General features: G+C 41.6%; 1 protein-coding gene across 1 annotated transcript in view; it reads right to left on the bottom strand.

Moving 5' to 3' along the window:
* slc6a8 (solute carrier family 6 member 8) overlaps window positions 1-18,053 on the bottom strand; it is a 46,761-nt gene that overhangs the window by 9,857 nt on the left and 18,851 nt on the right. Inside the window, exons 3-12 of the mRNA XM_085443397.1 lie at window positions 16,652-16,922; window positions 15,799-15,931; window positions 6,724-6,858; window positions 6,140-6,243; window positions 5,869-5,993; window positions 2,275-2,387; window positions 1,806-1,943; window positions 1,487-1,589; window positions 1,056-1,156; window positions 522-692 (exon numbers count right to left, since the gene is read on the bottom strand). Of these exons, the coding sequence (XP_085299523.1) occupies window positions 522-692; window positions 1,056-1,156; window positions 1,487-1,589; window positions 1,806-1,943; window positions 2,275-2,387; window positions 5,869-5,993; window positions 6,140-6,243; window positions 6,724-6,858; window positions 15,799-15,931; window positions 16,652-16,922 (1,394 nt within the window). The remainder of the gene's footprint in view (window positions 1-521; window positions 693-1,055; window positions 1,157-1,486; window positions 1,590-1,805; window positions 1,944-2,274; window positions 2,388-5,868; window positions 5,994-6,139; window positions 6,244-6,723; window positions 6,859-15,798; window positions 15,932-16,651; window positions 16,923-18,053) is intronic.

The following is an 18,053-nucleotide window of genomic DNA, read 5'->3' as shown; positions in this document are numbered from 1 at the left end:
AAACCAGAACGTTCAAAGAAGAAAAGTTTAATTAATTCATCTGTAATGTTGCATGTGTTTTATTATTCATTTAAGGTATATTTCCCAGAATTTGAAGGGTAACATGTGTCACCACGTGTGCTTATGTTACAACAACGACTCTATATAAAGTTGGGCAGCGTGATGTGATATCTTAGAAATGACCTCTGCTGTCACTCAATAGGAGTGTTTGCATTAGTTTAAGTCACATGTTCTGCTCTTCATACCGAGCTACGAGCGCTGGGACATACATTACAGTTACATAAAACCTTATTTTAAACCAAATTTCAGGTAGACTGAGGTTTGCCTTTTACATTTTTACCTTATAAAATCTAAATGTAAAACTTTTTGTGGTCTCGGCTAATTTTGTTATCTGGATAGTAACTACATCAGTTTTAGGTCAATTTAAAGTCTGCATGTGAGGTAAGTCTGTACCTATGCTTTTTAAATACATTCATAACCCTTTGTTTCAGCGTGCACGTCCAGGGTGAGCTGGCGCTTACCTCTTTGAAGGTTCCCTTGGCTCTAAAGAGTTTGTAGAGAAGGCTGACAGGAATGCACAGCATGGAGGACAGAGCCAGACACCAGCCGATCACCTCGCCCCACCATGGGTACACGTACACATTGTTGTAGGTCAGGGGCTTATAGTTCACCAGGTGGAACAGAAAGATACCCTACGGGAAGAAAGGGGAGATTAAAGAGGAAGATTGGCACATATTTGGCATCATTTACATGATTTGTGGTGTTGATACTGTGAGATTTCATTATGTTGTCACAGCAGAACTGATGAATAATGTTGGTCTATGCCTGTTAGTTTTAATATGATTCTGCTGTATGCTCAAGAGACAGCAAAAGGTAAATATAAGTGTATAATCAATATAAATCTTTTCTGAATTTGTTCCTCTACAATAATCAAAAATGTACGTATGCGCTCAGCTCTTAATAAACTGGTATTAGTGCCTGATAGCCTGGAGGAAAACTGGTGTGTGTGGTTGTGGGCTTCTATTTCTGGATGGGATAGTGTTGTTCAGTCTTACTATGCAGACACATGGAGTTATAAAAGACCAGCACCACTTCATCCAGGGGAAAGGCCGGTAGCCGATCATACGAGCCACATCATCCATGAAGCGGTCAGCACCTGCAGTTCATTAATCAGCAAGTCAAAGACAGGAAGATGCTGAGGATTCTTCCCCACTCACGTCATAAAACACTAGAAATTCTCCATGATTGTATTCACACTATGACAAAGCTTAATAGTCTTTTGTTGCCATATTATTCTGTGATATTGTATTTTATATTAGCTTGTGACAAAAAACACGTTGACCCGTGACCTCTAATATCACATCATCTGAGATGATTTTCAGACCTATTTTGAGATGGGTTACCTCACTGACAAACTTCACAAAGGCTCTATTTACAATCACGTTGCTATGAAGCACTACACTGTGTGTTTGTGTTTATTACATACCGTAGACCCAGGCAACTACTATGCATTCCCAGAATGCTTGCCACAACAGAGTCATCCCACTGGCCGAATAGTAGTCAAACAATTGGAAGACGTACATCCCTCCCTGCAGAGACAGAGGAACAGACGGCTCAGTGAACAGTGTCGATTTAGTAAACCAGTTCATCAGCTGAAGTGTTTCTTGTTCTCTCATAAGCTCCTTCACACGTTATGCGTTTTCATTTTTGTTACTACGAGCTAGTAAGAAAAGACAGTTTATTTAAAAATGGTATAAATCATCAAAAATTTAAATTTTTGAGGGAAAAGTCTTTGTTCATCCAACCTGTGTCACCATGGAGAGGTCAATAATGAAGCAGAGTAAACAGCATATCGCCACAGCAATCTCCCTTTTGTAGCGATGATAATGCTTTCCAGGAAACAGATCCAGAATCCCGGTAACAAAACCCTCCACCCCGACAAACTGCAGGGACAGACATGGAGAAAGACATACAGTGTCTTCAGTGTCTCTTTGCTGAACAGAAGTGGAGGAATAAAGCTGAATACAAGTAAAATATTGAAAACCAGTTAAAATTTCTCTCCAATCATTTGCTTCTGTGGTGTCCCCCAAGGCTCTGCATTAGGACCACTGATCTATTAAACATTTACCAAAATCCTGCGGGAAATATCATAAATTCAGTTTATAACCACATGACACCCATATTTATAGATATTTATATTTCCATGTTACTCCTGCAAACTTATTGAGAAAATGCGCAGCTGATTAAAGGTATGATACAGAGTGTGTTGGTCACCTGACTGTCCAGTCCGAGCAGCAGCAGCATGAAGAAGAAGAGCGCCGCCCACAGCGGGGCCACCGGCATCAGACTGACTGCCTTTGGATATGCAATGAAGGCCAGACCTGGACCTGAAACACACACAAACACAGGCATTAGAGACTTCACAGGATTTTAACATGCGGCTCAAGGTTTGGCTCATACAGCATGTTTTTCCAACATGTGCACAGAAGATGTAACGTGTGCAGAATTTAAAGCTGCAGCGCCACCAGCTCATTTTCTGGCTCTACAGTATAAATATTAAAAGAAAAGAGTCATAAATATGAAATTGGTTGGCTAAGCGTTTGACCATGATGTCATTGTTAGTATCCACGATCAAGGTTGACTTGACCATATCACGTACTGTATCACATGAAAGGGCGCGGAGAGACCTGTACAACACCCATTTTATTTTTTCAACACAACACTCTGCGATGTCACAATGAAGCAATAACAGGCTGACGTCATCATGCTGTAACAGAAACATCATAAAACATCCAGCTTTGAAAGTAGGTTGTTCTACTTTAAATGCTTGTTTGTCCTGATTATGAAAAAGTCTCATCTGCTCAGCTATGGTCAGCTTCAAATACCACAAAATAAATTTGCTGATATGCAGAAAGATTAAAGGTGCAGGACAAATATTTACAGCAGGACAAATCACGGCGTGTTTCATCAGGCAGCACAGAAATATGCACTGGAGAGCTGTCACATGTGAGGTGAAAGGCCTCGCTTAAATAATCCGACAGTTAATACTGCACACACACACACACACACACACACACACACACACACACACACACACACGCTAATACTTTAAACCAGTATAGACGTGTCAGATTGGATTCAGTAAATTGGATTTACTTTTGTTCTTTTTACAGCAAGATTAAATAAAAAGATTCCTGTCCTCACACACACACACGCACACACACACACAGACACACACCATTCCTGAGAGGTACACGAAAATATTTTCAGGCAGATGAAATGAGAACATGATGAAGACTTTAGTGACTCATTAATGCACATCTCATTATAGTCACACATGAGAGGAACACAGCGATCCATCTTCTGTTTTGTTTTAGTTTATTTGTTTGTTTTACATTAAAGAATAACTTTATTCGATTGATTGGTTTGAATGTTGTTCTTCTGAATGTTATTTAATCTTTTACTTATAAAGCAGTTTTATTTCTGTATGACCGAGCTCCTTTCTGTTGTACAAGCTTCACCTTATTGAGCCTTTTTATTAAACGTTATTATATTACTTTTATTGAGCTATTATAGCTTATTGAAGCTAGTTTCTTACAGGGTGTGTTGACTGATTCATCCCAGTTTTTCTGATAAACAGTGCATGATAATTTGGGATAAAGTGTATATATAATCTTAACTTGTACTTTACCATTAGAGCAACTAGATAAAATAAGATGCTTTTAATGCCACACCTTGGATGAGGCTTTGTTGTAGTGTTGTTGGTTTAACCTCTGAGGCTTGAAAATTTATGAATGAGAAATTGAAATACAATAAAACTCATTTTGATTATTACCAGCCCAGATTTTTAAAAATCTCCATAATAATATCGATCACGCTGCTTTCACCTGACCAAAGTCATAAATAAGAGGGTCGATAACAACCATAAATCAGTGAGTCAGCAACGCTGATGTTATTGAACCTTAAATGAACCTAAATATTCTCAACTGCTCATAAATCTGAACAACAGAAATGAAGCGGACTGAAAGATTGAGCACCTCCAAGTCTCAGAGTATGATTGTCAGAAAAGGGTGGAGTTACTGCTCCAAGTGGGAGAGTTGAAATAGGCTGACACCGTGTCTATCAGACGGCTCGGGAACACTTCAGTATCCCTCCAGAAGAGCTGGAGATCTGGGCATCAGATGGATGGACGGAAAAATGATCAGTTTTAGTTTAACAGTGTTACAGCTCAGCCTCTTGAACACATCAACAGCATCAAACTGAAAATCCTCGTCGCTTTGTTCTTGAGTTATTGCAGTTTTCAGAATTCTTGGCCCTTTAACTGTATATTTATCACAACCACGCCTCCACCAGGACTGTTGCTCTTTATCTGGGGGCTGAAGAGGCCAGGTATAAATAGCCAAAGAACTGTCATGTGACTATTCTCGCCTGGCTGTAAACATTAGCTCTGTGGTTACATAAAGTCTTCATTAAGTTTGAATGAAAAGCTTTGATCCGAACAGCCGCTCAGAGCTGCAGCCTTCTGTGGACAAGCTAAATATAACGGTGTGTTTGTGATGCCACGTCACGTGATGCTTAGCTATTAATACACACACTGCTGGCTGGAGTCTGACACGCGCGCACACACACACACACACACACAGGTTCATTCAGGTCTTCATTACAGTGCAGTGAATCCTTCTGTAATCATTATTTTTATAACCACCATTTGAAATCGTCGAGGCTACACAATTATCAGCTGACCTCATGTGACCTGACGCTTTTTCCCCTTCCTGTTTTTCCTAGAATCTGGATTGTGATTGGCTCTTAAAACAAGGATTATCAAAGCTGGAACATGCACCACAGTGGATGCAAGCGCTGCTTCTATATGAATGTATAGCACATCCAAAAGTGTGAGACAGAGAGTAAAGATTTGGATATTTTTTTTGTATTTTAATGCATCGTTACAGTGAAACTCTCTTGGTCTCGTTTCTCCTCCCGAGAAGTGATACAGAGATGCTGCTCATCCTCCGTCTTTACAACTAACAATCTGACTTCCAGCATAACAGTTACCCTCGTTATGCTGGAAAACCAAAGCACAGTGGGGTGGCAGCAGCTCAGGTGGTAGAGCTGGTCACCTACTCACTGGAAGGTTGGTGGTTCGATCCCCGGCTCCTCCAGTCTACGTGCCAAATATCCTTGGGCAAGATACTAACCCCATGTTGCTCTCTGATGCACTCCATCGGAGTGTGAATGTGAGTGAATGTTAGATAGAAGCACTAAAAAAACCTTAGATAAAGTGCTTGTGTGATTGGGTGACTGCAGGAGTTGTATAAAGCGCTTTGAGTGCTCAGTGAGTAGAAAAGCACTATGTAAGAACCAGTCCAGTTACCATCTATATTTAAAGCTCAGTATGATGCATTTTTGTTAAACCAGCCTCAGAGGCTTTGGGGTCGAAATAGGAGAGCACCACCAACGACACCGTTTGTTTAGATGATCTGATTTTTTTATCTCATGTTTCGTGTATAATGTTACTATGTTCTATGTTTATATTGAACATGGTTCAAATAGCACTGTGCACTTATGTAAAAGTAATCCCCATGAGCTCAAAGCTCAGGTTTCAGCCTGCTCTTATTTCTTTCTGCGCAGCATGGACACCAGTACTCAGTGCTGCCCCTCTGTAGGCTTCTGGAAGTTTGCCAATCAGATGGATGTTAGCTTTTTGAGAGCGTTTATAGGGAGGAGCTAAAACAGCAGATGAACTGAAGGTCTACTGAAGGGCAGCGTATTAAAATAATCATTTACACTGTGAATCGTGTAAAATAGAGCCCAAGAATAAAAAAGTGCATTGGAGGAAATTATTAGAACAGGTCCGGTGTGAGTAAATACCTGATTCAGCAACCTGCGATATGTCGACTCCCTGCTCCGCAGCCATGAAGCCAAGAATAGAAAACACCACAAAGCCAGCGAAGAAACTTGTCCCGCTGTTTATGAGCGCCAAGATGAAGGCATCTCTGTGAGGAAGAGGAGAGGAAACAAGGCGTTTAAGGTCACGATCAGGTTTAAGGTGGAGTAAATTTAAAGATTCACAGGGTTTAGATATGATGACTGAGGTTGAAGGAGTTGGTGAAGTGTGTGTGTGTGTGTGTGTGTGTCGTACTTGTAGCAGTCATTGTTAAAGCGGTTGTAGCTGCCTAAAGCGGTCAGAGCACCAAGGCCGATGGCGTAGGAGAAGAAGATCTGAGTGCCAGCATCTATCCACACCTGTGGAGTCACATGGGTTTGATGTTTGATGCAAACATTTAATGACAAACGCTGCAGCATCTTGGATGCTCAAGCCATAAAAAACAACAGCCAGCCCGACAGCCTAAAACTGGATTTAAACCTCCCACTCGTGCACTTTCAGGTGCTTCACCCACCCCAACAGAGGAGCGAAGTAACGAAGTACAAATACTGCAGGTATCTGTACTTTGACTATTTCTTTTTTACGACACTTTGTTACTTTTATGTTTTAACACAAATATCTCGGTTTTCTACTCCCTACATTAGGTTTAAAACTTCTACCTAAACAACCTAAAGACAATCCTGCTGGTGTATTCACCATGAACGCACATGACAAAAACTAAAATTCATAATTTTATAATGAAGACCCTTTAATGTCAGAAGGAGAGGCCCAGTGATTCAAACTGCCCCATGCAATGACAAAGTCTGCCTGTAAGTGAGATTTCAGGATGATGAACTGACCTGAGCCTCCTCCAGTTTGGACCAGTTGGGTTTGATGTAGTACATGATGCCATCGTAGGCTCCGGGCAGGGTCACCCCTCTGACCAGCAGGATGATGAGGACCACGTAGGGAAAGGTGGCCGTGAAGTACACAATCTGAAACACAACCATACTATCATAAAACACACACTTCTTTCACTGAATCCATCAGTCTGTCAAAGCTTCAACTAGAAACTCTTTGTCTGTTTTTAATCACCTGCCTGTGAAACAAGCAGGTTAGACTGTCTCATTGTTCACCTGCAGATAAATGCACAGTGAACTTTCGTGCGTTTGACGGTTTTATGTTTGCAGAATTGGAGTAACACAAATTCATTTACCTAATCAAAATCAGGTAAGTGAATTTGTGTTACATAGGGGGAATGAAGAAGAAGGGGTTTTGTTTCCTGACCTAAAAATCTCCAGGGGGTTTCTGCCATTAAAAAAAAATCCATGAGAATCAGGTAACGAAAACAAATGAGAGGAAAGCAAAATGAACCTGATCTGAGACCTGCTGAGACAGAACACACACACGGAGGAATGTGGCATTTCAGCACCACGGAGAGCGCCGGGTCCCAGTTAGGGTCGAGTGTCAGTGCAATCACAGCGGAGCACCTTCTCAGGTTGACGCACACTCACAGTGTGAAGCTCAGGTCGTTCGGTTCAGTGTGTTAAGGAATAAGAAAAAACATTTCAGTCGTCTGTTTGAAACGTTTCTCAAAGCGATTCATATTTTTAAAGCTCGCACATGACCTTTTGATCTTCTGCTTATTCAGCCATTTCTGGCATATTATTCTCATTTTCATTGCATTCGTTCATCACGGGGAGTTCTTTTAATCCTGATACTTTTATGTAAACTGATATAAATTTGATCGCACTGATAAATCAACAGATCTCTGTATATGCAGCATGATTAATGCCAGGATCTGTAGGCCGGTTTGCTAACGAGTCGTCTCACTTTGGGTCTTTTAAAGAAGCCTGTTCATCCGACAGTCACGTGACACTAAAGAGAGAAATCTCTGGATGTAAGGACAAGGGTGTAACAGAAACATGTTCATAGTAACAAAGACAAAACATGCATGTAGCCACCGCGCCATCACCCAGGGGTCTGTTTGTGGCTCCACATATCCAAGACTCCACTTCAGCTTTAATCCCACTGCGATCTTATTTTCTGGGGCCGAAGGTGACTGTGGGCATTTCTCACTATCAAATACTCCGAGGTCACACTTCAGTCAAGCACGTAATCATGTCAGAACTCTACTGTCTGCTCTGCCTGTTTACTTTACTGTAAACAAGATTAATATCTACAATGAAAAAGTCGAACATTACGCCCAATTAAATGTGGGTTTTTAAAATTAATTCAAACGAATGTTTCCTTTAAGAGCAGACATCTTGCCTTTGTGACTGGATTGGCTGTCTGTCTCTCTCTCTTTTCTCTCTGTGTGTCTCAGGCTGTCTCGCCCTGCTCTGACCTGATGCTCAGCTTTCAGCCTCCTGCTGAAGACAAACAGCAGATAATGTTTCTGGTGGTACTGAGAGCCCTGCGAACGCGCCTTGACTTGCCATGAGACTAAAAACACAAACACACACAGACTCTTACATAAGAGATACCGTATGTGTGTAAACTACCCCATGAATGGAGCTCGACGTTTAGGTCACACCGTGTGAACCTGTGTCCCAAAACTAACATGTTAGGATTTGGTTTTGAGTGTTTTTCACATTTAAGGGACCAAAACAAACTTTCCTCTCTTCACCGTGTAAGAAATGAACTGTCACAGCCTGGTTGCAGCGTGACCAAACAATAAGACTCAGAGTACAAGCATGAAGACAGCTTCCTCTGGAAAGCATCAGCGCTCTTACTTCTTCATGTATCTCCTTGCTAGCAGACATCCCAGGCTCTAGTTCTGCAGGCAGCTCTTTAGTGTATTTACCCCCCATCATAACTGAATCAGCACTATCACCATGTCTCGCTGGCAGCTGCCTACCTCAACATAGAGAAAACGTTAACTTTGGACCCGCCTGCTCTTCTTTCCTCAGATTTTTACTCACATCACATGGTCTACGGTTGCTACGTCACTACTACTCTCATCCTGTGTGGATGATCTTTCATTCATGAGGTGCTCAAAGTAGAGCCGCTGCTAGTTTGGGAACCCCACCCTAAAGAGTTGGAGGAGGTCTGGGTATCTCTGCAACCTGACCCGGATCACGGCAGAACATTTCTATCTATAATTAAATAAAAACCAACAGGAAGTTCCTGCAGAGTCCAGCCTGCAGACTTAAAAGCCCTTTCACTGAACATCTTCTACATTCACTTCATCAAACTGCTGTGAAGACACAGCTGACCCAGATAATATGAGGACACGGGGTTCATGAATGCAACACAGAAACAAGCTGCTGGATTCGTCTCTATTCAGGTGAGCACAGAGGTTTCTACTGCACATGCTCAGTCTGATAAGTGAAGCTGTTTTTGATTGGGTCATTTTGGCAACACCCTAAACTGAAGCAGTGAAAACAAGAAAAAAAAAAGAGAAGAAAAAGCCATTTATCTGATCCTGGGAACGTGTGTGTCGAGGGTGTGCGAGTGTGTGTTTACAGATGTGTGTCAGAGGTTAATGCGGTTCACGTGCTCTAGTTTTGCAGCAGCTTAGTGCGATTTCCTTTTCAAAATGGAGTAATAACAAAACTGATGTGTGTTTGCTTGTTATGACGACCTTTAACTCGACAGCAACACTGTGTTCCAGCTTTTCAGAAACACTCCTACACTGTTAGATGTTCTTCCCATTAATCATGCTTTTAACACCACCTAACAGCAGCTGGTTAGTTTTCAAAGAGCATGATTCACTTCCCTTTGTTCTCTGGGTCAAAAAGTCTGCGAGCACATAAAAGGTCTGTCACATTTTTATGTAAACACGGAAATAAATGAAAATATCCAGAAACAAAAGAAGTCCTGATCTCTGTTTCCAGGTAATCAATGAAATAAGTCTGAGCCCTTCCACTGAAGCAGCGCTCAGATAACACCCGTGCCCTGCGTTTAAAGCAGAACTAAGAGAAAGTGTCACAAGTCTGACTGTTATTCAGAGAAAAGAGGAACTTTTGTTGTTGGACTGAAAGTTAGTAAAAGGGTGGTGCACAAAGTTCTCAAACCCTGGATCCAAAGCAGAGCTGTAACACAACTAAAAGCTTCGGAGAACTGCGTAAAAACCAAAGCTTGCTGGCTCGTTTGGGCTTTCCTGCACACCTGAACTCTAAAAAACTCCTGACATCACAAGAAGCTCCTTGGAGCCAGATACTGTGTATAAGGGGGGGCATAGCCACTGTGACACCACCCATTGGTTCTGGATTCTGCATTTGAACGGCAAGCACAGATGTTTTTGCTGCACAGCCAGCCAAGAGATGATTCCATTAAAAATGCTTCAAAAGGCTCCAACAGCACAAACACAGCGGAGAAGCCAGGAGGTGGAGATGGATCATATCAGATGCCAGCTTCCTGTTTTTAGCACATCAGACACACTTTACCTCTAAATCACAACACAGTCCAAATGAATCAGCTGTAGAATATCGCCTGCGGTTTCCTGCGCTTGCAGAAGTAGTTTTATTTTGTTGTCAGATGGTGCAAGGACAACATGATTAGAGCTGGTACTGTTTGTGCAGCTCTAATACTGCTGACATTAAAGGAAAAAGGGGGTGGAGCAAACAGCGGGATATCCTGAAATTCTTCCAGATCTGTCAAAGACTTAACGGTCAGCTGGCGTTTTCAGCAGGAAGTAAATATTTTGGGATTAAAGCGAAACAAATAGAAAACAGCAGAGTTTTCAGTGTTGATCTCAGACTTTTTAACACCATGAAGTTTTATTTTAAAACATACAAAGAAAATATTAAAAACCTTTTAAGGTGAAAAAGTTCTATTTGTGGGTTCCAGTTAAACCCATCCTGTATCCTGATGGTTTTTCTGTTATTTGTCCTGTTAACATCAGACATCAAGAGATTCACAATTTTACTGTAAGAGATTAACAAAAAACAGCATTTGCATATCTTCTGTAAGACTTTAAGTTCTTCCTTTAACTTATGTGCATTAAAAATCAGATCCTTGGTGCTCAAAATAAATTTTGGATGGTTTGCTAGGACCAATTCTGTTTACATTATACATGCTTCCCTTAGGCAGCATCATTAGAAGACATAACATACATTTTCACTGCTATGCAGATGACACCCAGCTCTATCTGTCCATGAAGCCAGATAACACACACCAATTAGTTAAACTGCAGGCATGTCTTAAAGACATAAAGACCTGGATGGCCGCTAACTTTCTGCTTCTTAATTCAGATAAAACTGAGGTTATTGTACTCGGCCCTGAAAAGCCTAGAAATATGGTATCTAAGCAGATTCTTACTCTGGATGGCATTACCTCGGCCTCCAGTAACGCTGTGAGGAACCTTGGAGTCATTTTTGACCAGGACATGTCCTTCAACGCACATATTAAACAAATATGTAAGACTGCTTTCTTCCATTTGCGCAACATCTCTAAAATTAGAAATATCCTGTCTTTGAGTGACGCTGAAAAACTAGTTCATGCATTTATTACTTCCAGGCTGGACGACTGTAATTCATTATTATCAGGATGTCCAAAAAACTCACTGAAAAGCCTTCAGCTAATCCAAAATGCTGCAGCAAGAGTCCTGACAGGGACTAGAAAGAGAGAGCAGATTTCTCCTGTATTGGCTTCCTGTTAAATCTGGAATTCAAAATCCTGCTCCTCACATACAAGGTCTTAAATAATCAGGCCCCATCTTATCTTAATGACCTTGTAGTACCATATCACCCTATCAGAGCACTTCGCTCTCGCTCTGCAGGCCTACTTGTTGTTCCTAGAGTATTTAAAAGTAGAATGGGAGGCAGAGCCTTCAGTTTTCAGGCCCCTCTTCTGTGGAACCAGCTTCCAGTTTGGATTCAGGAGACAGACACTATCTCTACTTTCAAGATTAGGCTTCAAACTTTCCTTTTTGCTAAAGCATATAGTTAGGGCTGGACCAGGTGACCCTGAATCCTCCCTTAGTTATGCTGCAATAGACGTAGGCTGCTGGGGGATTCCCATGATGCATTGAGTTTTTCCTTTCCAGTCATCTTTCTCACTCACTATGTATTAATAGACCTCTCTGCATTGAATCATATCTGTTATTAACCTCTGTCTCTCTTCCACAGCATGTCTTTATCCTGTCTTCCTTCTCTCACCCCAACCAGTCGCAGCAGATGGCCCCGCCCCTCCCTGAGCCTGGTTCTGCCGGAGGTTTCTTCCTGTTAAAAGGGAGTTTTTCCTTCCCACTGTCGCCAAAGTGCTGCTCATAGGGGGTCATATGATTGTTGGGTTTTTCTCTGTATCTATGAAGCGCCTTGAGGCGACTTATGTTGTGATTTGGCGCTATATAAATAAAATTGAATTGAATTGAATTTGTTATGTACTCTAAGTTATCAGCTCCTTGAATACCTCTTATCTGCCGTCCCATGGAGAGAAGACACTTTGTGTACCTGTGCTTGTACTTCAAAAGTGTCCTATCATCCTTTCCAATTAATGATAAATGGAGAGCAGTCCAGATAATGGTGAGAATCTGAAGAGGTTATGTACTCAAGTGCATATAAAATCTACTTGAAGTCGTCACTATCATGACCTTGAAGCTGGTGCTTGGGAATACGTTGTCATTGCTGAGATGCCACCTGGGTAAAAGTCACTGAATCTATGTCACCTTTCCTGCTTATCTGGAGAGACATTTGTTCATCTTTCAAAGTAGAAACACTCATTTCTCATTCCCATTATTCCCGTTTAGTTTACCATCAGGTCCACCATGAATTAAAGTCATTAAAACTCATTAGCCTCCTTGTTTATGAAAGAGACAGCCTGCTGGTGATGCAGGAATGATAACAGCCATTCAAAGGGCTGCTCTGTTTCTAAACTTTATGAGTATGTATCATAAAGTTCTGTCTGTGCATCAGCGGTGGTGTTTTGGGATAAATGGCAGTCATGCACTCAGGCTTTCAAATATTTATTCTCATCTATTCTCATTTAATATTATTCCTGCCAAGTCGGCACACGAACAGGCGTGACTCACTCCTCTGTGCTCATTTGTGTTTGTCTGCTTCCAGCGTCAGAGGCTCTGATGTCAGGCTGCTTCTGTTTGGCAGCTGTTTGCCTCAATGTTACATTTAGTTTTATTTTATGAGAAGTGCACTTTTATACACCAGAGGTCTTTCAGAAGGATTTCTGCCCATGTTCAAAACATTGTGCACAGTCATAGAATAACAGGTCCTCTGTAATCTTTAGGAAACCACAGTCATGAATCTCAGTGCAAACCAGAAGGCTGGGTAACATTTCCCTCAGGAGACACTAGCAAACTAGCTACTCTTTCTTCTCTTTGCCCTAATATTGGATTTCCCCCTTTCTGGCATCTTCATCATTTGGTACACTCGACCAAAAGAGACGACACATCATCCTACTGCTGACCAAACAACCAGATCCAGGGTCAAAAGAAAATCAAAGCCACCAAAAATGCAGTTCCTCTCATGGCCACTTGAGGCAGACTCCAGCAGTGCTGAAATATCTAACCTTACAGTAAAAATAAACATGTTTACAGCCTACTCTTTCAAAGGTTCATTTATTTGTAATAACTTAACCTGGATAATTGGATTAGGGGCGTGGCCACTCTGAAGGGTGTTCCCCCGCAGCCGTGGCTAATAAGATCCTCTGGGCCTCTAACTGGTAACAGTGAGCTGTGTTACTGTTAGGTGTTTATGCACGTTTAGTAGTTTTCCCTCATGTAGAAAACTTTCTACGTGGTTGGGGGCTTCACCAACTCCAGCACAGTTTCTTTGTCCTTCTCTCTTTCTGTTCCTGTCTCGTCTTTATTTTTGTCCAGACCTTAAAGGCAAAGGCCCCACCTTACTCTCTTTTTAAAGGTGCTGTTTAACCCTCATAATGTGCTCCCGATTTCCTTGCACCTGTGGTCCTCAGGGGTCAAAAATGTCCCCACTTCATTTGAGTGTTTTTTAAAATATAAAGTATAAATTGTCAATCAATTCAGTGTTACACCTTAGTTTTACTTAAGACCAACACATTAACACAAAATCTAGCCTACATTATACATTTTAGGGCCACCAGACCTTGTTTACATAAAGTACACTCTGTTTTTTTTCCAAGCGAAAATAAAACAAGAAAATGAAATCTTTAATTGTTTAGATCATTTTGACTATCTGAATAACTACAGAGTTCTGTGTGTTGAACTTTAGTGAGAATGGTTTTTTTGAACCATTTAAAATTTTTAAATGAAGTTTGTGTGATTTCATAGCTAAATCATCTGTATGGTTATCAGTGATGCAGAGAGAGCTTGGTGCTCCTGCGCTGCTGATCTGGGTCGAATTCCAGGACAGATTTTTTATGTCCCCGTTTGTCCCCGAGTGGAGTTTTCCTACAGGGGGTCATTCGCTCTCCGAGTGGCTCTCAGTCACGTCCCACTGCAGTCAGCTGCCCTCCTACCAGACAACCAATCACATGCCGCCACCTCACACACCCCCACACTCTCCTCCCCACCACCACTACCTCTAGGGTAGTCATAGCAACTCTTAGCCTGCCATCTGACGGCACCGTGTACAGTCTCGTCATCACAATCCGATGACACACACACGTCGTTTGAAGGTTGTAGTTTTAAAGGAACAGTCCCGTATTTTTTCCACCTTCGTCACAGTGTGATGTGGTAATGACATTTTAACTCGGATGGTCAGTTAGTTTCAGGGAACAAAGTTTCACACATATTGTCTTAGTTAGGGGACATAGATGACAACAGGAAGCACTAAGTCTTCTCTGTTCGACTTCTTTTTGTAAAGAATTATTCAAACAGTGGCTTTTTAAATTCAGACAAGATCTCCGTATCTTCAGTTTTATTGCAAATTTTAAAAAAAATAATCTATGAGAATGACTCAATCTGACCTTTAAGGAGAGAGTACACTCTTTTGAAGATGCTAAATTGTTTTAATTTAAAACTGGGAAGATGGTTTGAGGAGTAAAGAGGGGCATCTATGTCCACTGTGAAGGACAAGTGATGAGCAAAGATGGCGGCTTATTAAACAAACCATGAGCCATCTACAGCGAGTCTGAGCACTTTTCCCCGGTGACAGGGATAAATACTGGGAGTCTCCATCAGCTGTTAGTCAAACATCACGAGCCAAAGAGGAGTCCAGCTACTTTCTCTTCAAGCACTCAAGATCGAGTCTATTTCCTGATCGTGAAGCAAACAAATCACCATAGCGACTAAAATGACTGCAAGGGTTCATAAAGGACATTAAACATGTTCCCTTTCTTCCTGCAGCACTTTCTACTTTATGTTTATCATAGCCGTTTCATTTCATCGTCCAACTTACCAGCTTGGCGGCAGGAAACGTTCTGATGATTAAAAATGTCACAACAAGCTGACTCGGTCACTCGAAGGTTAAACTGGAACACATTTTTAACGTTTACTTGTTCGACACGTTTCAGTTTGTGTGTCCTTCGTGGGACTTTTCTGTTTATTCTTAACTGTGTAAACTTTTCCTGGGACACCGACCGGAGTTGTTTAAGTTTTGTGGGTTTTTTAAATTTGTTATTGTGATTTTATTCTGACGTCTTGACTTTGATTCATTGTCAGTTGTGTTAGTTTCCAGAGTGGGTTTGCTCATTTCAGTTCACTTTTGTGCTGAGCAAACATGTTTAGTGTTAGTCTCTTTGGGTGGTATATAAAAGTATTGTAGGGTGTGTTTGATGGGTGCAGAATTTAAACAATTCAGACAAGACAACAATCGATGTGAGACATCGAAGATGCACCAAAGCCTCTTCAGGCTGGATGTGGGGTTTTTTCACATCTAGTTATGATTTTTAATTGGTTTTGGTTCGTTATAATAATCTGGACACAGACTCATTCACATGCAGATGTTCTGATCTGATCCTCAGTTAATAATAATAATATTAATATGTTATATAACAGGGAAGGTGACAAAGTGCTAGACACAGGTTGGGACTCCATTTAAAAAACAACGTTTTACCTTCCCGGTGGATTTGACTCCCTTCCAGACGCAGAAGTAAACCAGAACCCAGACAGCCATCAGACACAAAATGAGCTCCCAGTTCATCTTCCCCGGTTCGTCCAGACCAGACGAGATGTTCAACACTTTGTTTCTGCGCAGAGAAGATCACAAAGAGCCCAGCGTCAGAGTCACAGAGCAGATCTGTGCTTTCCACGGGAGCAAAAGACAGCTGGCGGAAAACACTGTGCAGATGTTAAAAAAAAGACTAAAGGGGGCCTATTTTCACACACACACACACACACACACACACACACACACACACACACACACCACTCTATATTTGGCTGAGAGCAGCAGCGCTTCCTACAACATTCACAGTCTTTTAACATCATCGCCACCTCGTTCCTCAGAGCCGGCGCGCTGCTGACTGACTCGAAACTGAAAATCTAACGAGCTCAGTCATCTGACAAACATCTCTTCACCTCATTAGCTGCTCTGCTGTGTTAATAAGGTGCCAGGACGACACAGCCTCACCACGAACAGGAGCACATGTGAGCCTTCATCATGATCGAAGAGCTGAAAATAGCTCCAGTGGCCATTAAAGGAGCTGCAAGCTTCACAAGCTGCACATCACATCTGTGAGCGTCTCATTCTCACCTATAACTACAGGACACGTCTGCTGTTATTTTCTCTGTCATCACATTCACACCAACAATGTGTTAGTCCATCTCTAATTCTTACCTCCCTGCTTAGTCTGTGGCTCTCAGCTGCATTCAGCCATTATAACACGTCACAAATACTTCTGTGAATTTTATATAAAACAAACCTCAGTAATAGGAAATAGTTGGAAACATTCAGATTTAAAACTCACTCCCAGAACTCGATGATGGGCGATCGCGCGTCGGCCAGGTCGGCGCAGGTCATGTTGCTGCTGCCGATGGTGATGTTGGCAAAGCTGGCGTTTTTGCAGTCTTGGTGATGGAAGATCTCGATGCAGCTGGGCGTGTTCCACTCGTTGTTGCAGGAGGACCACGGGAGCGTGGCGGTGAAGGACTTGATCAGGTAGTAGAAGCCCCAGGCCAGCACCATGATGTAGTAGGTGTTACAGAAAAACACAATCACCATGGAGGCATAACCCAGACCTGCAGAGGACGAGAGCACAGGGAGAGTTTAGCAGGTGGAAAACAACACGTTTATTAACAGAAAGAGATGAAAGCATAAGCTCATTAAAGCTCTTTGTTTCTATTTGTGCTGACTGGGGTCATTAAAGTCTAGTCACCATTTACAGCTTCTTTTTTTCTTGCTGGTGTATGATGCATAAAGATGCTCACTCATACTTTCTCCTGGTTAATCAAAGAAAATGTGTCATTTTGCAACAGATCCTCACAAAACTGTTTTGGTTGTTTCTTCTGTAAATGCAACAAAGATATTTTCCTAATCTTCTCTGACACTGCAGGGCACTGAGAGCTAGCCTGCAACTGCATGCATGCACTTCACTGAAACATGTGTTATGATGTTGAACTATCCATCCATCCTCTTTTGCTTATCCTCATCAGGGTCGTGTGGGAGGCTAGCCCAGCTACCACAGACTGAGGGGCAGGCTACTGGACAAGTCGCCAATCTGACGCAGGCCTGGCTTATTAAATTCTCTTATCTTTTATACTTTGTAGTTTTTGTGTGACTATTCTGACACACTGTTAAACACTGTTGGTCTTCAGCCTGTATAAACCATCCGACTGCTGCTATACATAAAGTATACAAAGACTGAAGCACACAACAGAACATTTTTGTTTCTATTCTTGAACATTTGATGACTTTCATTGCACAATAAATAATTATTTCATAGAGACTCGAGCTTCTGTTTGTACAAACATTTCTGAGTTTATGCGTGTCAGTAAAATCCAGACTGCACTGTGAATTAAATGAACTCTATCTATTAAACTGAACACAAGCTGAAGGTGGCCCACATCCCAGCACCACGTGTTTTCTTTCTGACGACCAACAATAAACTGAACCACATCCAACACACATGTAACGGTCTAACCTGAAAAACCCACAGTTTCTGTGTGAGGACAAAATCTGATCACACGGGATTTTTCAGTGACTACATACAAACAACAGCAACGTTTTTGCCATTTTTGCTAAAATTACTGCCAAACTGTGCTGAATGATTTTGGGAAATCGAATTTACAGCATGATATTAGTCAGTTTTTTAGGAAAATATGAGGAAAAATACAAAAATTAATCCCATGATAGCCTCTTAACCCAGAGGT

Source organism: Copadichromis virginalis, linkage group LG20 (assembly GCF_057382275.1).
Source record: "Copadichromis virginalis isolate Kocher_CV1m ecotype Utaka linkage group LG20, C_Virginalis_male_GT1.1, whole genome shotgun sequence".
NCBI lineage: Eukaryota > Metazoa > Chordata > Actinopteri > Cichliformes > Cichlidae > Copadichromis > Copadichromis virginalis.
The sequence above is the reverse complement of the archived record's forward strand: the minus strand, read 5'-3'. Positions and strand labels throughout refer to the sequence as shown.